Source organism: Lepisma saccharinum, chromosome 20 (genome assembly GCF_977018435.1).
Source record: "Lepisma saccharinum chromosome 20, izLepSacc3.1, whole genome shotgun sequence".
NCBI classification, from domain to species: domain Eukaryota; kingdom Metazoa; phylum Arthropoda; class Insecta; order Zygentoma; family Lepismatidae; genus Lepisma; species Lepisma saccharinum.
The window spans coordinates 70,679,746-70,706,925 of NC_139248.1; the positions used below are offsets into that span (position 1 = coordinate 70,679,746).

The 27,180-nt window shown below is 38.9% G+C and overlaps 1 protein-coding gene and 1 long non-coding RNA gene across 2 annotated transcripts in view; one reads left to right on the forward strand and one right to left on the reverse strand.

Annotated features, from left to right (window-relative positions):
- On the reverse strand, window positions 1–25,214 carry LOC146003330 (trypsin iota-like). The gene is made up of 7 exons (XM_083141609.1): window positions 25,057–25,214; window positions 19,846–19,882; window positions 18,079–18,241; window positions 12,857–13,065; window positions 10,643–10,842; window positions 4,402–4,459; window positions 1–249 (listed from the first exon to the last, which is right to left on the reverse strand). The coding sequence occupies exons 1-7, from the start codon at window positions 25,120–25,122 to the stop codon at window positions 128–130; spliced, it is 855 nt and encodes a 284-aa protein (XP_082997735.1). The 5' UTR covers window positions 25,123–25,214; the 3' UTR covers window positions 1–127.
- LOC146003333 (uncharacterized) overlaps window positions 1–27,180 on the forward strand; it is a 399,672-nt gene that overhangs the window by 183,958 nt on the left and 188,534 nt on the right. The gene's annotated exons all lie outside the window — the stretch shown is intronic.

Genomic DNA, 27,180 nt, shown 5'->3' on the forward strand with positions numbered 1-27,180 from the left:
TTTATTTGATACTCATTTCTTTATTAGAAATACACCACTGAAACCAAGTATTTGGCTGACTGCATAAACAGCCGAGGACATTTATGCAAAATTCCTCCCACAGGAAGCATTCGAGTGAATAGACGTTTTACTTGGAGCAAAACAGGGAGTCTCTGGTGCGTGCGTAAATCCACCTGGCGTAGAAGGACACCTTCACGTACACGCCTGGGTACTTGTTGTCGGCGCATCCGATTCCCCACGAGATGATTCCTGAAATACAAATCAACTTCAAGGATCGATGGTTATTCGCTCCCACTACTCATCGTTCGTTATTCCAAAGTAAAAGCTAACTTTGCAGTTCTGTGTGCACTGGGATTTGAAAGATCTATTTCACCAATGATCAGAAGGCGATGTCCAACTCAGGACGTCCCAATCATGAGCGTAACTTGGAGCTTAATTGTGAGGGAGGAGAATCAAACCTGCGGCTTAACTTTGCGGGGAAGAGACTAGAAAAGTTTTCCATCTCGTAGAAATAGCACTCAGGATAAATTCCTAAACAACTGTCGTCAACGAAATCACAAATATTAGCAACTCTCTTACTTTGCTCCTCAGGTACCGTAACTTGTAAATGTAATTTATCCTGAACATTTGGGAGTGGTAAGTGTCCCCTTGCCCCCGCCAAGTTACGCCTATGGTCCCAATTCAGGAACTGTAACGAAAGTTTCCAACTCAGGAACCGAAATTATTACGTGGAGTGTTCCCAACTCGGGAACCGTAGCCTCGGGAGTGAAGGGGGAAAGGTTCTTAGCGTTACTGCACTAACTAACTAACTCTCTAGCCTTCTTAAGTCCGAAAGTTCATGGCTGCAGCAACATCTATATACTCTTTTCCATCCCTCCCGATTTCCCTTAGGTCCATCTCAACGTTGTCCCTCCATCTTCGTCTTGGCCTTCCTACAGGTCTCTCACCATCCGGTTTCCCAACAAGAATCCTGTAAACTCCTCTTTCCTCTCCCATTCGTGCCACATGGCCTGCCCACCTAAGTCTTCTTGATTTAATTATTCTAATAATATCTGGACATGAATACAAATTATGTAGTTCTAAATTATGTAACCTTCTCCACTCACCTGTCTCCTCATCCCTTTTAGGTCCAAATATTTTCCTAAGGATCTTATTTTCAAATACTCTCAATTTGTGTTCCTCTTTCAATGTAAGGGACCAAGTTTCACATTCATATAATACTGCTAAATTACTGTTTTGTATATTTTAACTTTTAGTTTCTTAGATATTAAACGAGAAGACAAAAGTTTATGAAGGGAGAAGTAACATGCATTTCCTGAATTAAGCCTACTTTTTATTTCCTCTTTAATATAATTTTCATTTGTTAATATTACTCCTAAGTATTTGAATTTAGAAACTGGTTCAAACGAGTTATCAATAATTAGATTTTGATTATTACCTAACACTTGGTTTCGGCCTGTAAGCATATATTTAGTTTTCTCTTTGTTAACTTCCAAACCTATCTCTTTAGCAGTTTCGAAAAATATTTTAGAATTATAGCGTTACTGCACGCTGTCCTGAAATACTACGTACTACAATGAATTGGCAAAAATAGTAATGTGCTTCACGGGGAGTTTTTTTCCTTGCTCTAATATATTTTGAGTACATTCCAGATCTTCTGCGTGTTGGTTAGGTCAGCAGTTAGACAGGTGTCCGTAATGTCAACTGTTACAAACACCAATTAATCCTCCCCCGATGCAATTAGTAGGACGTCCTGAGTTGGGAAGACATTTCTCAGAACTATCCAACTGGTATGTAACTGTTATAGACAAGTTCCTGAGATGGCACTGTTTCCATTGGAATTCCCATAGTTCTTGAGTTGGAAAGTCCTAATCTGGAATAAATCGATGACAATAGTGATAATTAATCATTGTTGAATTTTGTGGTGCGAGCGAAGAAGAGACTCCCTTCAGTACTTGAAGATTACAGTGACATTTATCATGAACTATCTGATTACCCGGCGTTGCCCGGGCATTTATTTATCCCAATCTTGTAATAGACAGGAAAATAATGAATTCTAACTGTAGTGTAAAATGTAACTAATTTTAAATGTGATCGTGAATGTTCGAAAACTATGGCTTTGACACTAATCTAGGTTTTGAAGCATTTTAGTTTTCACCCCCTCTCACTCCCCATGCTGATAGGTGTTGCACGTGGAGTTGAGAGTGTCACGAAAACACAGCCTGAATGTTAGACAACCCGAGAAACACTTTTGTTGTGCGGAATTGCATAGAGTCACGGATGTCTGTCTGCGCTGAATTTAATTTCCGTAGTTCTCGATTATTTTTACATGCCACCCCTTCCCACCTCACCTCTAGGGGAGCCAGGGGTGTCTTACCTCAAAAATATTATTTCCAGATTGCAAGTGATACATGTACCAAGTTTGGTTGAAATTGCTCCAGGTGTTCGAGAGTTGTGCCGGAACAAACATATATACACACCCACCCACCCACCCACACACACACACACACACACACACACACACATAAATCCATTTTTATATACTATATATTTTTATATATAGTGCGCCGGACAGCCGTGGTTCTGGAATATCATTTGTCGTTTTGTTGCGAGAAGGATGTCATCAGCTCATTTCTCAAAAATTCTTCGTAATTCTCCCCGTTTAAAGTTCGAGGCAGAAAGTAGGTCTCAATCAAATAGTTGTCAATTACTCCCGTCCATAAATTCAGAGAAAAACGTTTTTTCTGAACCTGTTGGTTCCACTTTTTCAGGGTTTATTTGTGTGTTTGGTGCATAAAAATGGAGATTGTGCTACTTGGTAATACTATGGAGTCACCATACGGCAGTGTCTGGACGCAACTTTTTCAAGGAGTTGGATCGGTAGGGTAAGGCCAATCCCGTGGCCTGCAAGATGCCCCGACATGCTTCCTGTCGATTATGATGTGTGAGGCACATGAAGGCCTTAGTTTACGCAACACCAGTACTTTCCGTGGAAAATCTCAAACAAAGAATCGTCGATGCGACATAAGAAATGCGACGCTCTTTCACTTCAAGAGTAACTAAAACAAAAGAAAGGAATCGGGTTCGGGCGTGTATTCGACATAGAGGAGAATATTTTGAGAAAGACTTGTGAACTAAATTCATTCTTACATACAAACTTTCTTTCATTTCATTATTTTTTCAATTTCCACTTCATACTCGTGCTCTACCTGTGCCGTTGTTATTGAACATTTTCCCAAAATCTTTTATGTTTTGTGAACAACGTCGTCGGACAGCTGATAAAAGAAGGAAGTTTTTCTAGTAGTTTGTACGCTTAGTGTCTTATTGATATTTTGAGATATTTGCTGTTTATTGGTAAGCAACTACATTGAAAATTTAAACATAGAGTAAGTTTTGACCTGCTCTTTGAAAATGTTCGGCGCTTTTAATTGTTCATAAAACTTTGTCAACGTGTTGGCATGACATACAAATGGAAACAAGTTGAATTCGAACACCACGTTTTTCTTATTTTAATTTTGAATCTGGAAATCGGGAGTTTTTCAACAAAATCAATAAATGTGGAATATCTCGAAAATGGACCCCCTTGGTATAAGACACTTTAGGGTTCAATTTGTTGCAAATTCGCTGTACTACCATGCCTTCAAAGGAATACGTCGAGTTTGAAGGAACCTCTAAGTATATAGATTTTATTCCAGTATGATTATCAAAATAAGGATTTCTAAATAATTCTCTATTACCACGTTTTCATTAACTGTTATATTTAACATTGTTTGACAATTGCAATGATCTAGTGGGTAAGATGTGAATAGAGGTTCGATTCCCGGGACAGATGATATTCGAATTAGCGAGTCCCTGGATTAGAGGGTAAAGGCAGCCGGAGCGTGGTGCTGGTTACATCACCTCCAGCCGCGTGGGGCCTACCTCCAGATCTTCTGTGAACAATGTTCAGGGAAAGGTTTTGCCTTTTTCTTTGTACTTCAGCGTTGTATATTTACACAGTTCGATTTATTTATTCGAAGTGATGTGATGTAATAACAATGGAACGGTTTTCTCTAGGAACCACAGGCAAAAGAGCCTGCTCAAACCCGCGACTCTTTTGCATTATACTTCCGCGTGGAGGGGAGAGGTAGAGTGGAGCAGGCTTCCTTATGGCCCGATTTAAACCGATGGAGGGGAAGATGACCGGAGACTTCTGACCGAAGGTTCTTTTGCTTGTGGTCGATCTATAGTTCCATACGTCCTAGGCGTATGTTATTGTAGGGGTGTTTAGAGACTTTTGAATCGCCCTGTAGTTCACTTCCAACTAGAAAATCCTGCAGGAAATCTAGCCTTATGTGATTTAGTCGTTAGTAACGGTCAGTATAAATTGTGTAGGAGTAGTGATCCACTATGTTCGCTTACCAAGTTGTTCCATCTTGTTCGGTCCAATCTGTCGCATCAGGGGGCCTCCACTGTCGCCCTGCATGTTTGGAACACAAAATTAATATATTAGTCTAAGATCGTAAAGCGATCCGAAAAAGAAATTACCTTCGCCTTTAACTGAGCATAATGTCAATATATACAGTTACTCACAATGTTGTTTCTTACAGGGGAAACGTATCGACAGAGTTGGATTTGCAAAAGAGCATTTGCATAAGGATGAAAATAAACCTGCACGGATCCGATGGTGTGACCAGAGTGTGGAAGAAGGCAAATACGCAGGACAATGTTGCCAATACAACGCCTACGGTCAAACATGGTGGAGGATCCATTATCATCTGGGTCTGTATGTCGACTAAACGAGTTGGAAAGTAAAAGTCATTGGTGTAATCATGGACGAACATGTCTGTAACAATATTCTGAAGAACAACGTGAAAAGAAGTGCCCAGCAAATGGGTTGCCACGTGTGTTCACGTTCAAACAGGATAACGACAGCAAACATACTGATCAACTCAACTGCTCAATGTACCAAAGCAGTTGAAAACGCTAGTTCAAAGTGTTCAGATCTGAATCCGATTGAGCATTTGTGGACATTTTTGAAGAAACGTGTCCATAAACATGAGTGGAAGTTAAAAAGATCTGAAGAGGGCCGTCGCTTTAGAGTGGGAAGGAATCAGCCCAGACATCTGCAAGACCTTGGTCGCTTCTATGCACAGTTATGAAGGCCAAGTGTTATGATTCTGCCTACTAAATTGTCTCAATTTGTAACATTTTTATGTTTGTTTTTCTGTTTCCATTGCAACTGTACGAACAGAAATTAGACATCAAAGTAGCATGTTTGTGCTAAAATGTATGTTTTTTCGTTATCAATAAAGTTTATTGGGGAAAAAACGGTTGTAAATAAACCATGTGTGTTGTAACTACATGTAGGGAGAATATCTAATGTACGCGTACTATCGTTTATTGTAATTTTTGCTTTCGTTGACTTCTCACACTTCATCTGTACGAACAACAGTGTGAGTGACTGTAGTTAACGTCCACAGCAGACTGGGTACAATGCATCAAATGGACAAGCTGGTTCTATGAAACTTGTTCTGTTTATCCTGATAAGTGCTCTGCGTGTGAAAGAGTGAAAAAAATAGAACTACGGGCTGCCAAGAAGAAGTAAAGAGCTAAACTGTTCTATTCAGATCGCATTCCCACTGCGCCATCTATGGCGCAGTGGTTGCGTCGTCGCCTTGTAATCAAGGGGTCCCGGGTTCGATACCCGGTGGAGGTACAAGTGGTTCGGATCCCACTTTAAACTGTAGGTCCAGTCCCGATTAGCCTTACTGTGCATAAAGTGGACTTAAAACACCAAATCAACCACTGCGCCATCTTACTCACCCAGGTGGGACAAATGGCTAAAAAATACTATTTTTTTTCGTGCATATTGTTGCTACATGGTTATACAGAACTAAGCAATCGTACATTTTTATTGTTCCTCAAGAACTGAAATATGATGTAAACTACTACATTGTAAACAAATAACAAGATAAATTAACAGGTTAGGTTTTTTGTTGACTGAAAACGAGCGCCGTCTGTTCCCCCTTTGCCCTATCCTAAGCCACCACCAAAACCTGTAAGATGTTTCGAACCTAGTCATGTAGGATTACACATTATGGGCGTTTACGGGGGGAGGGGGTTAAGTGATCCTCCGTGAAATTTGGATAAATTGTTTCTTATTAATTTATTTCTTGTATTTGTATTCATTTTTCCTCTTTCTGTTTTTTTTTCAGTTGTCTAGATTTTCACCTTTCTTAGTGTCTTCGATTTTTCTAAGTCAATGTCTTCTTGTTATTTGGCCTCCTAGAGAGGATAGTGGTAAGGTCGTCGCCTTGCTATCTAGGGGTCCGAAATTCGATACCCAACGGAGTCACAAAGTGGTTCGGATTCCACTTTAAACTGTAGGTCCAGTCCAGATTAGCCCATCTGCTCATAAAATGGAAAATCTCTGGTTGATAATTCATTTTACTAACTTTTTGAATACCCTCAATGTATTATATACGAGGCGAAGTCAAACATTATCCGCACTTTTGCCATAACTTTCTTTAGGTTGGCCACACTGTGTTCAGCGCTAAAAGGTGGTACTCTTAAGTGGCCGAGATTTGATCTAAAACTCTTCATTTTTCTTTTCTTTGTCACAGAGTCAACATGGCCGCTCCTCTGGAAGTGTGCACCGAGAAGGAACAGAAAGTCCGTCTACTCCGCTGCACTTTTTGACACTAGGTGTGGTGCAGGTGTATCCCGGTGTCAGGCTGGTGCAAGGAAATGACGTTCAACCAAGTAGACGAATAGCAGTTTTCAAGTTCAGAAGATTCAACAAATGCCTGTCTGCTGCTTTAAACGTTCACGCACCACGTGACCACCGCTCCAGAACGTAGTGCAAACGGTGGCACCAAAACAACGAAGGAGACGAGTCGGTGTTGCACCGCGTAACCAACTAGACGCGCCAGTACAGAGAGAGTCAAAAAGTGCAGCGAATGGAGTCCAATAGTGTGACGTCACAGCAGACGACGCGCTGGGACTGAGTCTACACAACGAGATAACGTGTTTTCCTCGTATCCAATTCAATGCTATTTTCGTTCGGAAGGGGCAGCTTTAATTATTGTGACAGCAGTTAAAAAACAAAATTGTGATGTGCATCGTTCATCAATGTAAATATGAGATTTCGTAGGATACGTCTATACATATATAACATATACCTTACAAATGAGAATGTAAAGAATAAATGGAGTAGGAAACCGAGTAAAGCGAATGCTTCAAATGAAATCTCAGCCAATGGGCGTCGTCGGTTCAATCGCCTGAAGCTGCTGGTCTCCCACGGTTTCCCACCATCCATAGCGGCAGCGTGGCGGACTTCTGATCGGGTGAACTTTGGGTCGGCTTTGGCTGTGCTCGGAAGTGGAATGTTTTGAAAATGCATGATTTTCTTACTCTGTTATTCTTTACCTTATCCTCTGTAAGGTATGTGTGATATATAGTAGTATTCTCCGAATTCTCATCTTTACACTGATGTACGATACGCATCATAATTTTGTTTCATAACAGCTGTCGCAATAATTAAAGCTACCCCTTCCGAAGGAAAATAGCATTGAATTGGATACGAAGAAAACACGTTCTCTCGTTGTGTAGACTCAGTTCCAGCTCGTCGTCAACTTGTGACGTCACCACTAATGGACTCCATTAGACGGGGCTAGATTATTCTCCTAGATCAGATCCGTATCCAGAGGAGATCAGTGACTAATTTGCAGAGAACATGTCACCTCATCGTCAGTTCGTCAGAATCATCTATCGAGCTTGTTGAATCTTCCCGTTACTGGTTGAAGGAGGTCCTGCTCCTGCGTCGTGCTTCCCCCTTGTTCGACCATATTTAAGCTCCTCGATCCTTTCATACACACTTCTATGCGGTAGAGCGATGTCACTGTATTGTACTGTAAAGCTGAGATGAATTTTAGCCTCTGACACTCCTTCAGAACAGATAAATCGTATCACTGATCTCTGTTCTTCCTTAATGTACACTGGCAGTGGTGCGGTAATTTTTTATCTCTGTAACAAAGGAAAGAAAAATGGAGTGATTATGAACAAACCTCGGCCACGTAACCACGAGGGTAACACCTTTTTGCACGCGAGCTCTGAAGACACGGCGAAACGTGAATATTTTATTTACTTTCCCTCGTATATTGCGGAGCGTAAGGATGACTATCCCTTAAGGATGGAAATACCAAGCCCCCTTTCCACGTAGAGCAACCGGGTCTGCATTATTTCAGCCTAACGAGTCTCTGGCGCGTAGACCCACAGCCAAGTAGAATTCTCTGCGGGGTCTGTATTTTGTGTTTGTGATTGTCCTCTCATCCATTGCATCTTATAGCCAAAGGTGGCAGAAAAGCAACATAAATTTACAACATATCAATATCAATTTTGCATATACAACATTAGTCCGCATCAGTGTCGGCGATTAGGGGGCGTGGGAGGCTTTTACCCTCACTTTCTGCCACTTTTGCCCCGGCACCATGCTAAACCCTATCTACCAAGCGAAAGTAAAGCACCCAAGTTTGTAACGCAATCGCCGCCTCTGGACGGCTGCATATTTCTCACCTAGAGACATACTTTCCACCTAACGCAACCCTGGAAACTGAACTGCTTTACACGCTATGAGGATCTCTAAAATTATTGTCGCTGTAGTAGGAGATTTTTCAAAGTTGTCAACGCAAATTTGTGAAAAAGGTTAGTACATCAAGTATGCTGTAGACTGCATAGAGCCTATGCAAACGAGCTAGATAGGCCATTTTGTTTTGTTTTAATCGAAGTTTAAGTGAGGACCCTAAGCTTAAATACTTGCCTGAAATCGTTTCTTGTTGCTCTTCAGTGAAGAAGAAACAATATAAATACTATTTCCATTTAGCAACGATATGGTTCGGAAGTTCCGTAAATTGATTTTAAGTTACCTTGGTTATTATTGCTTTGCGAAGCCAATCAATTGTTTAACGCCATTTGCGCCTCAACAAAGGAAATTTTCTTTATACTCTTAGCTGTTGCTATGCATTCGTTGCCCTCAAACGTAAAATTACTCATTGTTTGCATTACGTAACGAAAATAAATATTTTAATATACCTTAGTTGCAGCAGATGTTAATAGTATTTTCCTTTATGCATATGAGGTATGTTTAAAAAGTTTCTTGAAATTGGCATTTTAATTGAAAGGACGAAGCTGTGGGAACCTTGGAGGAGCTCAGATTAATAAATTGAGTAAAAAGTTTTGAATACTTCGGCCATTTTGCACCCTTCTAAGTATACGATGAGAAATCGCCCTATTTTAAACCATTACCTGAAGTTAAAACGAGCGTGTAAAGGGAACCTTAAAAAAAATTAAAATAATAAGTTGCAAAAGGACTTGCACAGAACAAACACAACACATTAAAAAAGGCAAGGATAGTCTAGAAACTTGCTCAGAAACGGTGCAAAAGGCCCACACTTCTCAAAAAGCTAAAAATATTTGGTAAAACGCTGGCAAATCGTTCGAAAGTTTAAAACTCTATCTAAAGCCTGGTCCGCAAGTAATGTTTTGTCGCCAGTCTTGCATTATATGCATCGGCGGCGCCAGGATTAACAATGTAGGGGTGCTGAGGGGGTGCGATGTTAAAAATAAAGAAAACATGAAACATGCATGCATGCTTTTGCCATACAACAAATACCAATGAACATTTAATGAAAATATGACATTGAAACTGAAGACTACTAGTGACTTGTTTCAGTTTTGTTTGTTTTGGCCACTACGAGCGCATGTTTTGTAATTTGAAACGAACAAAGCTTGTTTATGCAGGCCAATGACCATATACTGTGTCTTAAAAAAAAGAAAAATCATTTTTTAAAAAACATAATGGCGAAAGAAAGACAACAGCCACTAATCATTGTAGGATAACAAAAATAAATAAATAAATAAAATAATTATTGTAGGGACTGCCTCCCTCAGTAGATGAAAGTAAATACGGGTTCTCTTATAGATTAGGATCAATGGCTTGTCTGTTGTATACAATAACAGCGGTGTCATTTCAATACGACAAGGTTTTTAGTAAAAGTCATACCGTAATGTGGCAATGCAAGAGTTAATGTTTTCAGTTGAAAGTAGGTTTTGAAAAGGGGGCGCCGCCCCTGAATGGTAAGTTTGACAGATAAAACTGACGCAAAACACGCGGCTACAATATTCATGCTTTTCGTCAGTCTTTCTTAAGTTTTTCCAAAAACACCAAGGATGAAGCATCATTTGAGTGTGGGCTTGAAAAGAAGAAATTAGCGCATCACTCACTGTGGTCAGGAGAGTGATTACTTAAGAGGGGTAAATTCTCACATTTCAATTTGCTCCTTGAATTACCGCAGGAACATGAGGATAGGCATAACTAATTACGTACTGCAACTTACTAACGCTAGTAACACCAGAGATTGAAAAACAAAACACTGCTCATCCCACATCAACGAGACTGAAAGCAAAGCTCCAGCTCATCCTCCTTTCGAGCGGTCGTCAAACCTCATTCAGATCACGCAAGACTCCAAACTTGTCATTCGCAGGTAATGTTCTGTTTGATCCGTCTGCCATGATCATCCTACACATTGGGTGCGGACCAGGCTTAAGGTTAGGTTAGGTTAGGTTAACGACAAGTTCCTATTTACTTGCGGAATGAACTTACGGAGCAGGAGTCGATTCCGAGCCTGGCAGCGCAGAAGCTGTCCGCCCCGATCTGCCGAGGCAAGTAGGCCGACCTCTGGAGGCAGACCTCTCTGGACATCGTCTCCACCTGCGCCTTCAGCATCACGTCCGAGGGGGAGCCGTCCTCCGACACGCGACCCCAGCCGGCGATCGTCGCTAGACGGCCCGAGGGATCGGATCCTGTGGGTGGGAGAAGATGCATTACAATGGGGTGAGGAACATGCAAATCATTGTACAGCCAGCGGCAATAATAATGGGACACCTAGATCCCTGCAAGGCGTTGTGCGTGTTGCCTAACTCTACGGGGAAGGTATAAGTGTCCATTGAAAATTTGGCTCTACTGCAGAATCGACCCTTGTGTTTTACCGTTTCGGCGTAAAGAAAAAATATGTTCACTTAATTCGTGCATCGATTTGGCACTGTACATTTTTCAATTAGAAGTTCCTGTTCTGTGAAATATAAACATTCTTACATTACGTACCATAGGAGCTTTCCTTTATCCAAATCTATGATCTAAATACACAGTATTGCCAGACCGAACTTTGGTTTTTAACTTGGATTGTTTGCGAATTTCCGCTAGGATTCAACTTTCTTTATTTTGTTTTTTCATCCATATTTATGATTTTAATTTTATTTTTGGATATTGAATTTTCTATTTTTTAGTAGCTGTAAATTATTTTAAATTGTTTTTCTTCAATTTGTTTGGGAAATAAGTGTTTTTTGGTGCTTTTATTGTTCAACGTTGTGCAATAAGGGAGACCCTGACGTCTCTTGTCTCCCTTATCGCACAAAGTAAGGACAACCTTGCGTTGTGACGACACTCGAGGAATGCCTATCTTGTTAGGTTTGGTTCTCTTAGCATAAATACACTGTAAATGTATTATTTGTGCTAAGATAACTAAACCCAACAAGCATATAATAAAACAATAGGCATTTAGCCTTACATCTGCACGTAAATTAGGCTTATTCTGTTTTATTTATAATGGAGATTCCTCAAAACTTAATACTGTTTTTTTTCCACTTCCAATTGTTTCGTCACCTTAAATCCTACATTTCTGGAATCCTTGATCCATGCCCTTTCCAACATATTTCTATTAAGAAGGGTCGATTCGACATCCTTACCGAAAATTTCCTATTTAAATCTACTTAACGCCGTAGAGTTAAACCCTTGCAGGATTTAGGTGTCCCATTATTATTGCCGCTGGCTGTACACTCATTAAACGGTTGTCTCATATGTACTCTATCTCGGGAATGTCTGTAGCAAGGCCGCGCTTAACGGTAGGGAAAGGGAGAAAGTGAGTGGGCGTAGCGAAGCTGTACATGTAACTGGAGTCGCTTTCTCCTCCACGAATTCATTGGTCGAGCCCCTCCAGTGCCTACTTTCGAAGAGACTTGCTCCAGAGATTCCTGGGACAGAGTGTACCTCAATCGTACTTTATATTAAAGGAAATCAGTAGAAAGTAGAATATAACAAGATGACCGTTTCCTAGTCTTCGAATTTTCTCAATTTTTTTCAAGAGTTATATTGAACCTATTTCATTGGTTAAACCATTGTAATTCATTTAATGGTGAAATTTAAAAAAAATTAACTACAGTGAATAATCAAGAACGCATATCGTCCACAACTCCTTCCAAAATAGATGCATAAATTGGACTTGAAACCTAAGTCATCCGATAATAATACAAATAAATAAATAATTAATATGTAATCATAATATGAATACCACTACTACTAATAGTAAATCCTAGCACAATTTAGTCGCATTTAATATAATTTAAGAGTTCAATCAACACTTTTCCTGATCGTGAGGTTGGCAACGATAGTGACTGAACTGCGAAGACGATTCTCGAAGTATGCTCGTTTCAAGCACGGTCTTTCACCCAGGGTTGTTAATGGTCCAGGAATCCATAAATTCCATTGGGTTGCATTGGGTTCCGCTGCAGAATCGGAACATTTTTTCTCGCAGAATTTAAATTCGGTCCAAGTTGTACATTGTTTCAATTCAATATTAATCTGGAAAGCTATTTAAACTGATCCGAAAAAAAGGTTTCTGGACCGTATTTAAATTCATCCGAAAAGAAGGTTCTTGTACCGAATTGAAATAATTTACAGATAAAAAGGTTCTTTACGGTGCAGAATCAATTTACGCTTGCTGATTTTCTCTCCTGGACCGGAATTGAATTTATTTCTTACCCTCCGGAGGAAGGCAGACGGGCAGGATCTCAGGGGTGAACTCAATGATGCCCTTGACCCGGATGAGAGCGATGTCGTGGTAGTCGTGAATCTCCGCCCTCCAGTAGTACTCGTGGATGAGGAAGGCTTCTGGCAGCTTCACCGTCTCGTTGGCCAGGAAGCGAAGGTCGTAAGCGCCCAGCACGATGTCTATGTCGGTCAAAGTGTACCTCGGGAGAACAGAACACAAACGACTATTACTACATTCAATATGGGAGTTTTAATTGTGAAGGGCGATCCAAAAGATGAACACTTGCAAAGTCTTTGTATAGAATATACTCTATATATATATATATATATATATATATATATATATTGTGTGTGGCAGGCCCGTACCCCCCGAGCCAAACCTATAAATACAAAAATAACATGGATAATTTTTAAGATTTTGCAAAAATTTAGATTTTCTTTCTGTATAAATGAATGTGTTGTCTCTAGAGAGAGGCAGACTCCACAAGTCTGCAGTCTACTATATTTAGTAATTTTAGTTTTATAACCATTTATGCGAAGCTACTAAATGTTCCAATTTGGTCTGCACAGTTCACCATATTTACTCCCTGTTTTGACTTTTTTCGAACTGCAGTCTTGATGAGAAAATGTCCTCTTTTTGTGGTTAATTCACATTCAGACATGTTCTTCATTATAAGGATAATTAGATAGCGTTGGTGGTCACATCCAGGGTACGAATTCCATTGGCAGAAGGAGGATCTTCCGCCAACGATCTTGTTCAATTAAAAATTTTCCCCCATTAAACTTTTCCGAGGGTAAGAGTTGTGTTATAACAACAAAGATAATCAATTAGTTTTGACTTCAAACATACTTTACTAAGAATAACATCATAAACACATACAAAGAATGATGTCAGCCTGTGTGTGAATGTTGCATACATCTCTTAGAGAGAGAGAGAGAAAAAAAACCAAGGGATGTAGGGCTGGTAACAGCATGGGCTAGAAACGTACTTCTACAGTCATAGATACGATTTTAGAATTATAATAAATTGGACAAGTAAGAAATGGAGCCGTAGCTGCGAAGGTGGTTGTCATTGTCACCCTAGGCCACGAGAACATAGAAATTAGACCCACCTGTAATTTCTCCTCCATTTCTCACCTCCTTTCGTCGGGAATAAGACATAGCATTTACATGTTAATTTAATAGGAAACTAATGTCTTCTTAAAGTTTCTCATTTTCTTGTCCCTCCACCTAAACTCCTTTTCCGGAATGTCTGGAGTAAGAGAACGCGAACGCGTCCTGGGCGCACGTTGCGGTTGCGTGCCTCGTCCAATGAACGCGCGGAGGGGAGGGGTCGCGCGGGAGGGGGCGACTCGACTGGTCATTCGCGGTCCGGTAGTTCTGTAGTAAACTTCGTTGCTTTCATCCCGCACCCTTTCCCACCTAGTCTGGCCTCCCACACAAGCTTTCGCCTCTGCGCGTCGCTACTCCAGACATTCCGGAAAAGTTGTATAGTTATTTTTAATTTGCAATCGATTTTGCAGATGTGAACAATAACACACACTGCTTCAATGAAGATGGTGTGGGATGTCTTTTTATTTTTATTAGCCACATTTCTTGAATGCTAAGTTTTATTTTCATGGGATTCAACGGAAAAGAGTAAGTACATAAAATTTCTACAATGTCTAAGTATGCCAGCTACATCTAGGTAGAGGAGTGCGAAAATCATTCTCGTCCTGGGCACTGAAATCTCTAGCTACAACTCTGATAAGGAAATATTTCCTTTCGACAGACCATTAATAGATTTACACCATTATAAAAACATAACACAATAAAAGCATGAAGATTTAATTATCATTTTTAATAGAAAGCAATAATTAAATATCACCTATCTTCTAATTTTTTATAAATGTAGCAATTTAATTTGTTTAATTTGTTTATATATGTTTATAAATTATATTAATTAATTATTTAATAATTGACATATAGTTCATGACAGTTATATATATAAAACCAAGGTTTCGGGCTTGGCCCCTCCCTAAAAAAAATGTCTGGGTTGCAAAAGCGACGGGTTCAAAGGTAAGCAATTAAATTAAAATGCACACTAATTAATTAATTCAATAATGTAAAGTATAACTGCACTCAAGCCATAAGGAATATAATAATATCATAATAAATATGGTCTCAGGGATCGTGTTTATGCAGTTGGACCTTAAAAGCGAGGTAACTTTGTTTATACAGTTACATTATTCAATCCTGTAAATTACGTAACACAAGAAAATAGGTTTGAAATCTATATAATTAAATAAATCAATTCACATTATACAAGCTGCCCTCTTACGCACAAATCACACACTCACTCACACATTCATCGGCAGATAACACAATACTAATCCTACTACAAATACTTTCATTTTTTGTGGAATAATATCATTGTCTAGCTTTCAGTTAAATACGGCGGTCAGCAACTTTTCTTACTCAAAGCAATGTGATTTTAAGACTGGTACACTCAAATGATTATTACTTATTTATGGTTTGGATCAATTAAAAATTACGTTCTCAGTTCACAAATGAATAATTACGGCGAAATTTTAGTATGCGAAGTAGATAATGTTTATGTCAATTTGGCTACGGAATATTGTGTAATCCAATATTTAGAATCACGCGCCGATATTCTGGATCGATCTCCGATGCTCATAAAAATGCTTTTCTTACCTTACAGCTGGACTTGGGTCATTGCTACCTGGGATGTCATCTCAGATGGACACTCGATTAACGGAACCACTTTCACTTCCAGAACTTAACGTACCATTGTCAACCCGTATTCCTTTCATTCTTCCTTTCTCTGGAGTAATCTTCGTTGAAGCAAGGATCCTCCGTTCGCACAACGATGGATTGACACCTCAACAATGGATTGGCGCATCAACAATGGTTCAGCATCTCAACAATGGATTGGCACTTCAACAATGGTGCAGTATCTCAACAATGGATCGACATCTCAACAATGGATCGGCACTTCAACAATGGTTCAGCATATCAACAATGGATTGGCACTTCAACAATGGATGGGCACTTCAAAAATGGTTCAGCATCTCACACATTGAAATCAGCGTGCACAGGGTTAAGAATGCGGCGGTTAGCTTTAAAAGTTCGAGCGGCGTTTCTCAGATGTCATGCAATTATCGGGCTATAATTTATCACGGCGGTAATCAAATTCTCGCGACGACAGATGGAATTTTGTCGCAGACGTAGGCGCGATCGGAAGGGGAAAAAACCCCTTGCGGCTCTGTAGCGATCTACTCACCCATGATGTGGCTGTTCAACGTGTCGAAAACTAACAAAGACTCTTTTGCGAAATCAACTAGCGCGGATGTGATCCGAACGAATATTCAACTAGCACTGTGTTTTCTTTCAGCTTCGCGCGAAGACTTCCATGTCTAGCCTCTATGCTTAAGTCCTTTTCTACTTTCCCTCCAGAAAAACTTGTCATCCGCCATCTACCCCTGTATTGTTGAAATGCACCCTTGACGAGATTAGGTGATTGACCCGTTCATTGTCCATCGGCGTGGAAAGTGGGACAGCTCAGCGTGAATGCTATCTTCTCAAGCGTCCTTTTGTTATCTTCCGTGATTTTTGATCCTCAATTACGGCCTTATCCTTCACTCGATTTTTATTAAACTTCGGAATCTTGACTTTTAGAATGTGTTTTACCATCGTCTTGAATTTCTGCTCAATCGGTCCACTAGATCAAAAGTTCCTTTTTTCCGTTAATGTCCATAAGAACATATACAAAATACTGTTTCCCAAACTATTTGTCGTGGCCAAATGCAACATTAAACATCACCCACTTGCACATTGCCTTAGTTTTACTAGTATTAAGTGTAGAATTATACTGAATAAGTTTCTTAATTGGAATAATTTAATCTATAATTATTTTAATCAGATTTGTTAATCTGTAAGGCGTGATTTTCCGTTATAGGGTACGGGCCTGTAGTGCGTGTGTAGTATCTATATATGAACACTCGTCTATTAATATGCAGTCACCGACAGTAAAAATAGGACAGCTAGATCCTTAAATATTCGCTTCCCTGCAAGGCGTCACGTGTTTCGTAAATGTGTGTGACGTATTATTGGATTTTTGCTGTTATTATTATAAGAAAACAATTCAATTATCTTTCATAAGTGCATACAGTGCCGGATCTACAAATCTTGGCCCTCCCGCAAAATATTGCCAAAGGCCTCTACCAACCTTCCTTTACACACACACACACACACACACACACACACACATATGCATACACATATATAATGTATGTGTGTGTAATTCTGGATGTCATGTTGACAAAGCCACATAAGGGGATAGAGGGTGATTCAAAAGTTTCTCCAAGCGGACGTCCGCCGTATTGAATTCAACTCAACATTTTTAAATGGGAAGGGGGTGATGTGATATATATGTGACACTGTTTTCTCACACCTGGGAAATGATGCATTTGTTACAATCATGCAGTCATATATTTTTCCTGATTAAAGATAGGTTGAAGAAACCTTCACCACTTCATTTCTCGTGAAATTCTAGCCTGACTGCCACGCGGGAAAACCTGGGTGGGCGATCTAGGGTTGGAATTTTTTCGGCTTTGTCCCCGTATAAAGCGGCTCTAAGACACACCCAGCCTCAAATCAAATGGTGCCCCGGGGGGGTTAAAGGCGGCCGCAGAGTGGTGCTGATCACATTACCTCCAAGAAAGCCGACATCGAAAATATGTGCGGCCCACATACCCTAAATCTGACGCGTGTACGAACCCCCTACTAGGTGAATGGCTGAGGGCGCCGTAAATGCTTACTTGCCTCCGGGCCTCTCCCTCCCCCCCCCGCACTGCGGGGTTTTGCGGCTTGTAGATCCGGCACTGAATGCATATTACTTAAAATTATAGAAATGTGAAAAGAGAAAGTTCCAATTTTTATTACTTTCACCTATGATTATAAACTACTAATGTTAAGGAATTGGACGAAAACGGATTCATATGAAATGACGTCATTTATATTCCCTACTCAGTGAATATTCCTAGTTGGTGCGGGATGGGAAGGGATGCTTGTTCCAGTTTCGGGCTTGTTCTTCTTTCTGGAAGAATGCTTTACACACATGTTCTTAACTGCGGGGGGGGGGGGGGTGAGGGAGAGAGGGGAGGGATAGCATACTTACCACTTGGAGGACTGATTGAATTGCTACAACTTACGAGTAGAGACAGTGGCCGGCTGTGAGAATGTATCTGTTGCTGATGATGGTCCCTGAGCAGTGGATGTTTCCCAGCAGACGGATGCTGGCGAGCCACGGGAACTCGTTGGGGGTCGCCATGGACCCCCCGACGATCCTCGACGTCTTCTGGGATACCCCGCATTCTGTCGGGAGAGAAACGCCTCGTTACTTTGCTCCTTAACATCAGAAGACTGTCAACCTACTTTTGCACCACCCTGTATGAACCACCATCACTGGTTACGTGTTACTGTATCTGTTAAGGCTCGGCTGGACCTGCTTTCAAATTTTCCTCTCCTTTCGAAAAAATATTTCAAAATTTAAAAAAATTCCATCAGTTTAGAAGAATACCTTCTAGACCATTTATTGTGAATTTTCGCGTGGTTTGCTTTCTCTGTTATCTAGATATTATCAATACACAAAACTATTGAGAATATATAGGGAATAGCGAAGGCAAGGCAGGGAATTCTCCTCTACTGTCGGATTACAAATTATAGATACTTGAGTTTGGAGTCTAATTAAAAATTAACCATTAGACCTACGTAAAAACAAGTTACATGAAAATTTAGCGTATTCAATTCTGCGTTAATCTATGCTAACGAATTTTTCTTAGAGTAGGCCTTCTATTTTTAATCGTCGTGAGAATAAAAGAAGTGCCGTTTCTTTGTAAATTTTGGAAAATTATATTATATTAATGGAAAAACTGTTTTTCCGATCGTGATGAAATTTTAGCATGCTGCAGACAAAGGTTTTAAACACAATTCTTAATTTTGAGATTTTTAAAATCTGTCAAAAGACCGTTCTTATCAATTTTGCGAGACAGCTTTTTCTTGGTATTGGGTAGTGCTTCAAATACAATATTGGTGTTGTTTTCAAGCTGTTTGCATCTGCTTTTAAAATCAATTATCATTGTCAATTCACATTGAGGAACCGATTTCATACAGTTTTTTTCTTTTAACTGAGTAAAGATGTACGTGGAACGTAGCAACGCCTCATGCACCGACTCGCAGTGACAGACAGCCTGCAGTTTACACGGTTCAACGGGCATCGCTGTGTGAATTAAATCAGCTACATTTTGGTGTAACTAGTTTTATGTAGGTCTACCGGCTAATTTCTAATTGGAGTCCAAACTCGAGTATTCATAATTTTTAATCGGACAGTAAGTTTCCTTTCCCAGCCCGAATAAGAAAGCTTCCTTCTCTCTGAGAATATAAGAAATTACCATCTGTGTGTGAATTAATTAGATTACAAATTCTACGTCGAAATTGTTTTTGACTTTTAAGGATATGCCCTGGAATGACACCATCAAACAGTGACCTTATAATTAACACAAATATGTGACATTTTTGTAATAATAATAATGATAATAGTAATAATCGTTACGAGCTAAGGTTCCTGTCCCAGGGCTGGTCCCTGGAGATACAACGGTAACGTAATAATAGACTAGTTGTGGCAATACGTTGAATGCTGCATGATTTCACCTGCGAGTAGACACCGATTTTCCTTTGCACTGTTCCTTCCTCAATTTCACCTAAGTGTTAATTTTCATTGTCGAGATTAACCTTTTCATGTAGAAAAATTACGTATAAATTAAGAAATATAACAAACATGATAATGATTTTACAAATACATTTTGTGTGAAAGGAGAACATATGTGTATATTTTCTACATGAACCTCATAGATATAGTTCGTTCAGGTCCACACATTTTCAACACGATAATATAGAAGTAATTGAAAACGTAGACGTACCACAATTCAGCACGTGTGGGTTGGGTCCTACTGGAATCTGAAAGTAAAAATAATCATATATAACAAATTGTAAGAAAACGTAACGATTTGTACGAAATCCCCACGTGTTTTATTGTGCTTGTTTTTCATCTGCTTTGTCAGGATAGACCTCAAAAGGTTGAAAAATGACACTGAATAAGTAAAAATAGTAAAGATTCTGTCAGTTTCCTACCCACTATTTTTTTTAAATTCTACTTTAGCACCAAGCATGGGACTCGGGAGGAGTCTGTCGATCCCTCCTGGAAATTTCAAGTTACAAAAACAAAAAGCTTGTTATTTTTAATGTTAATAACAGAAATAAAGTTCACATTGTTCATATTCGAACAAAATAACCAAAGTAAGAACTGCATTGAATCGTAAAAAATAGTGGCAAATACAGGAACGAGGCTATGTTGTCATTTTCTCTCATTTCAAAAATTTCAAAAGTTATAGTTTTACATGAGACGTCAAGAAACCTAAACTTTATGAATAAAATTTCCCCCTAACTTTTAATACCTTTTCTTGAACTAGGTGTACTAAAGTTAATAACAAAATACAATAACTATAAGTTTCAGTACACTAACTGTATGAAATGTAAAAAAAATTAACGTTTATGCCGGATACTTACTCATTTGGTGGATCGAGTAGCAAAGAAAGTCTCCCCATTTTAATATAATAAAATTGGAATGTAATGGGTTAATTTTTATTACTTTATAATATTTATTTTTGTATAACGACAACTATAACGGTGGTAATAATTATTGTTCTACTAATCAAGTTTCACCAGGCGACGTCCATTTTTCACCTTCTGGGAACACATTTCTCTCTTCTCTCAGGATGTCTGAGGGATAAAGTTGGACAGGGAGAACAATACTTTTCTAGCCATCCAAGCATTGTCCCCCCACAGCACTGCTTGACCCGCTGGCAACTGAAGAATTACCATGGAAGCCTAGTGGTTAGTTCTCTTGGCGTGAGTGTTTGTTTTTCTTCAATTCTGCCCATCACTGGATTGTGGATTTCCTTCCTGTGTCTTAACTTTAAACTCTTCCCACTGGCGCAACTACAGGGGTGGCAGCGGAATTCAATTCTAGGGCGGCAAGGGCACCTGCAGGGGGGCCCAGTGGGGAAATTGCCTCCCTCGATTTCAAATTTTATGGAAATAGAAATACATTTCGTAAAATTTTCTTCCTCGCTTCGCTCGCAGTGTCTGTTTTTCTTGATCTCATCAAGTTCACAGCCTTAGCTAGTGAACGACGAGAGTCAGTCCTGGGCGCAGAACGATCTAAATGAAAAAGGTTGTAAAAGAGAAAACGCCATGGCGCCCCTTTAAATTATGACTAACTCTCTAGCCTTCTTAAAATCGAAGGTTCAAGGCTGCAGCAACACAGGACTTCCATCCGTCCCTATCCTGAGCAGGATCTACGTATATACTGTTTTCCATCCCTACCAATTTCCCTTAGGTCCATCTCAACGTTATCCCTCCATCTTCGTCTTGGCCTTCCTACTAGTCTCTTACCATCAGGTTTCCCAACAAGAATCCTATAAACTCTTCTTTCCTCTCCCATTCGTGCCACATTGCCTGCCCGCCTAAGTCTTCTTGATTTAATCATTCTAATAATATCTGGACATGAGTACAAATTATGTACTTCTAAATTATGTAACCTTCTCCACTTACCTGTCTCCTCATCCCTGTTAGGTCCAAATATTTTCCTAAGTATCTTATTTTCAAATACTCTCAATTTATATTCCTCTTTCAATGTAAGGGACCAAGTTCTACATAATAATTCAGGCAAAATTATTGTTTTGTATATTTTAACTTTTAGTTCCTTAGATATTAAATGAGAAGACAAAGTTTATGAAGAGAAAAGTAACAAGCATTTCTAGAATTAAGCTTGCTTTTTATTTCCTCTTTAATATCATTTTCATTTGTTAGTGTTAGTCCTAAGTACTTGAATTTGTAATCTGGTTCAAACAAGTTGTTATCAATAATTACATTTTGATTATTACCTAACACTTGGTTTGTGCCTGTAAGCATATATTTAATTTTCTCTTTGCTAACTTCCAAACCTATCTCTTTAGCTGCTTTGAAAAATATGTGAGCATTATTCTCATTGTATTACATCATCCCCCAGGAAGTCTGCATCATCTGCATATGATAACAGCTGAGTCACACCGTTGAATTTCAGTTTTTCGTTAGTTTCTTTTACCTTCCTAACAGCTTATTCTAAGGCAAAATTAACCCATCATTAATTGTAAATTTGTCAGACATATTAATACCCACCCGTTATTCTTTAGCCTCTTAATAGCATATTTAACTTCAGCCAAGTTAGGTTCTGGAACTAATTGTTCTGCTGTATGTACTTAATTTACTTCTGGTTTATCTTCTACATGAGCATTTAAAAGGTCATTAAAGTAGTTCTTCCATCTATTTAAAATATCGCTTGGGTCAACCAAAAAATTGCTTTTCTTATATTTTATCAAGTTTACTTTAGGCTGCCACCCCTTTCTAAATTCATTTACAAGTTTATATAAATCTCTGATATTTTTATTTTTGATGTTTGTTTCAATTTCGTTAATTTTACTTTCCAGTCTTTTTTTATTTCTAAACGTGCGGTTAACTCCTCGCTTTATTCTATTATAATTGCTTAAATTTGTATCATCAGAGTTATTTAACCATCTAAGTCTAGCCTGATTTCTTATATCTATTAGGTTATAACATTCATTATCAAACCATAGCTTACTTTTTCTTGGTTTATGGTATCCTATACTTTCTTTAGCTGCTGATTCTATTGCATTATGTATGTGCTCCCAATTCTTATTTATGTCTGTTTCATGTATATTTTCATCATCATTTAAATCCTGCAAAATGTCGAATCTATTTCACAGTTTAATTTGGTAATCTTTCTTAATTCTTTCATCAGCAAATTTTCCTGTATTAAATTTTAGAGCGTTTAGATTTTGTAGCTTATGATTTGTCACCGAGAGTCTTTCTCTTAATTTAGCAATTACTAAATAATGGTCACTGGCACAGTCAGCACCTCTATGCATACGAACGTCAATTATACTAGTATGCCTTTTTTTATCAATGAGAATATGATCTATCTGATTATGAGTTTTACCATCTGGAGAAGACCAGGTATATTTATGGATATCTTTATGTTTAAAAGTGGTACTTTTCACAATTAAATTCTTTGAGGTTGCAAGATTAATTAATCTTATACCATTTTCATTACTTAATTCATGAAGACTTTCTTTACAAATAGTAGTTTTAAATGCCTCTTGTTTGCCAATCTGAGCATTCCAGTCAACTAACAGAATTTTCATATCATACTGGGAAAATTTATCAAAGACCTGCTCTAACTCTGCATAAAAATCATCTTTAGTATTATCATCTTTATCTTCCATTGGTGAATGAATGTTTATTAAAATTATTTCATCCCTATTAAATCAATATTGTTTTCAGTTTGTAAAAAGTTAGATCTAAAGGTTTTCTTGCTCGCTACGCTCTCAATTTCATTGTTTTCTGTAATGCATTGTAAATTACCAGAGAGAGAAGCAAGACTTGTCTTAATTGATTTTGTCTTACATGCATGAACAATTGTTTCGAGGAAAGGGAGCGTGCACATTTGAGAGACAATTTACATAATTTTTGCTGTTTGTTTATTATGAGTTGGATGAATTGAGCATGTAATGTATTTAAATATTATATGTTGTATACATACATACACAATTTAGAGTTAACCTGTTGCATATGGATTTTCTTGTTTTACGTCGCTCCATGTTGCATATATGTTTTATGTACAAAATAATTATATTCGGAATGCATTCATCATACATTTTACGCTATTAAAAAATTCAGTTGGTGTTTTTGTTTTCCATTATTAGTTCATGTGAAATTGAACGTTTCGAAAAAAATATTTAAAATCATTTGTTCCAACACAAATGCTTTAGTACCGACTTCTGCCCTATATTTGCGTAATTTACGAGGATAATAACGTCTTTGAGACTACTACCACTTATAATGATGATAATAATAGTAATGTCATTATTAATATTTTTGGTATATTAGCTGCTTAAGATATTATATTCGTGTGAAATTTGCTCATAAATAACAATCGAAATTAAATTGTAGATTTTATTATGGGAGATGTTGTACTAAGTTGTAAGCCTTAATTTTCAGGCACTTTTTTCCAACGCGGATGAAAACTTAGAAAATGTGACCATGGTTTATAGACGTTCCTGATTCTTTGTGCCTTCACAAAAAAAAAAAACCTTGAACATATGCTCTCACCTTTAATTAAGAAAAATACTTGAGAAATGTAAAGCCCATTCTTGTGAAATTTCTGAGTTGATTTACATTTACTTCAGTTCATTGTCAGTCAGTATTCAATCTACACAAAGTTTTACTTGAACATGTCAGTATGAAGTAAACTGTTTTATGAGAAGGATATCTCTTGTCGGTGTTGTAACAAGTGCAATATTTTAACATTCCGTGGAGGATCTTAACGCCCACTGAGACGCGGGGAAACGCGGCAACAGAACATCTGTTGTCTGCTTCTATTGAAATCAAATGGTGTAACGCCCACTACAGGGAAACGCACGGAATTTCCGTGCCAGTAGTCTGCAGGCTATCTTAAAAGTTATCGCCCACTGAGACGCCGGAAACGCGACAGTTGCGTTCTGTTGCCGCGTTGCTCAGCGTCTCTGAGGGCGTTAAGCTTAAGACGCTAGGGGTTCAGGGTTCGGATCCTCGCGTGGGCATTCATTGTGAATGTCCCTTCATCAATTTCATCATATCACTCGTTTTCATCGTCGTGATTAGCCGAAAGTTGTAGAAAATCAAATAAAATTGATTAAATGTTTAAAATGACGGCATGCTGATTATCACTCGAGCAGATTCCATCTAGGCAACCCCTGGGACCTTCTTGTAGAAGAGTGATGGCTCAGGTCATTAGCATCTATATATTAATTATTGCTTATTAAAGATTTAATTAAGTCAAATAATAGTAATTTATTAATTTTGATTGATTGAATGATAGAAGGCTAATCGGGACTGAACCAACAGTTTAAAGTGGGTTCCGAACCACTATGTGTCTCCACCAGGTAGTGCCTCCAACGGGAATCGAACCTGGGACCTTATTCTTATTTTTTTTGTTAATTTTGATTACGAAACCAGACACATATCTAACATACCTGTTGAAACGAGAGTCTAAAGGCAGCACAGAGAAACAGAGCCAAGTAGAAGTGTTTTCCGTCCATTTCGTGTTTTTGGGTGACAGAGAGTAAGTTTACTAATCTTTCACGCCGTGTGCATTCGGTCACATTTTATTGTTTCTTTTGAAGTTGACATTTGCTGCCTTGCGGTGCCAGGAAAGCCTGCAGCAGTTTGAGAAGAAAGCACGATTCTCCAGTAATTCCAACGGAATAATCGACGCATTCTCTCTTTATGACGCAGTTGCCTCAAACACCCACTGCTTGTTCTTCCATTGTCGCGCTTTAACTGCCCCAGAACAATGCGGATATCGCATTAAGGAATTTCGACTTCCCGAAGAAACGAACATTAAGTCGTTAATTTGCAGAATACCAAGTAAAAACAGTCACGTAAACAGCGAAGAATTTTAGGGAATTTTATACGCTATTTGTGATTTGAATTTTTGTGCAGAGACAAGATATGGGTGTGGAACTGTACCTCCAAAATGAAGGTAAAATGAGAGAAATAATATATCACAGGACGCCAGGTTCTAATCCCGGCCTGGGCATAAGTTGTTCTTTGTGAGTGTCGCTTCATCAATTTCATCATATTATCTTCTTCGTCGCGATTTGCCAAATGTAGAAGAAATAAATAAAAGAAAAGAGAAATACAAACACTCTTCGAGAAGATTATATACGTTTCCAGCTTAACAAGAAAGGAACGCCGGTAGGAAAATAACAACACTAGTTTCCATGCGGGAGACCCGGGTTCATTTCCTGCGGTATGTTATCTCGGGAAGTCATTGTATGACGTATTCTAGAGTTCCCCCAGCCTCTACGCAATGATTACTTTGGAGGGAATCCTGGTGATCGGAGAGTGACGCCAATCGCCACTGTGACCTATTTAGAGAACGTGTAACGTAAAACCCTACATCTAATCTTCTTTTGTGTCTTCATGCCATTGACCTGGATTTACTTACTTATTGGAACACTGTCTTGTCTCAGTGCATCCCAATCAACTTCAGTTTTTTGTATGCTGATTTCTTCCTCCATTCCTTTGGGGGTTTTCTGTTCCACCCACCACCAAAGACTCAGTCTTCGAGTCCAGGCGAATTCATTTGCGAGTGCCTCTTCAGTTCTTCGCTTTTCTGCCAGTTTTGGTCAACCGCGTAGATGAAGATGATAAGATAGAGACAATCACAAACATTGTTCCATGTAGGACGAGACAACACGAACGCTCCTGGCTTACTGTCCGGACACCGGAGCCTCATCAGCCTGCAATAATGCAGTGAAGGGTGTCCTGCGTGGAAGAGAGGTGGGCATTTGGGTGTCTCTTCATTAGTTTAATTCCATCATCATTCATCTCCATCATTTTGATTAGCCAAGAATTGGCAGATAAGCGATGTTAAAATAAGAAAAATACACAAAATTTGTTCCACTCCATTTCTTTCGGTGTGTCAAGCGTGTACACTTTCTTATAGCTTGAGTTTCTTGGAAAGCTATCCATCCATCCACTTGTTTTCAAATCCTAGTATATACATAAATTATATTACATACTTATGTTTAATAGGAATTGTAGCTTTCCTGGCGACGTGATTCGAACAGGTGTTCTCGGCTTACCAGCCAGATTAAATTGGACTTGGCTTCCAAATAGCCAAATGTGCCGGTTACTGGGACCGACGGGTAAAGGAAGCCATAGCCATTTCACGGGAAAGCACCAGTCTCAACAGGGACGCCTGGAACCCATTCCTCCGTAGAAAGAAGACACCACCCAATGAGAACTCTAGGATCCAGAGCCAACCAACCAACCAATAGGAATACAGAGTCCAAACTCCGCCACATCATAGTCTATATATATATATATATATATAACCCACACTGGTCTCCCCATTTTACATTCCCTGCGGATGAGAGCAATGTATGCCCTCGAAACGTTGGAAGCCAACTCCAATTTAACCTGACTGGTAACCCGAGAACACCTGTTCGAATACTTATGTTTATTTTGCATTTTTGTTTTATTTTTGTTACACATATCTTGTTATTGGTGTAGATCTGTTAAAGGTCTTTTGAAAAAGAGAGGGAAAAAGCATACAACATTCACAAACGCACAAAGAGGCAGAAATTATC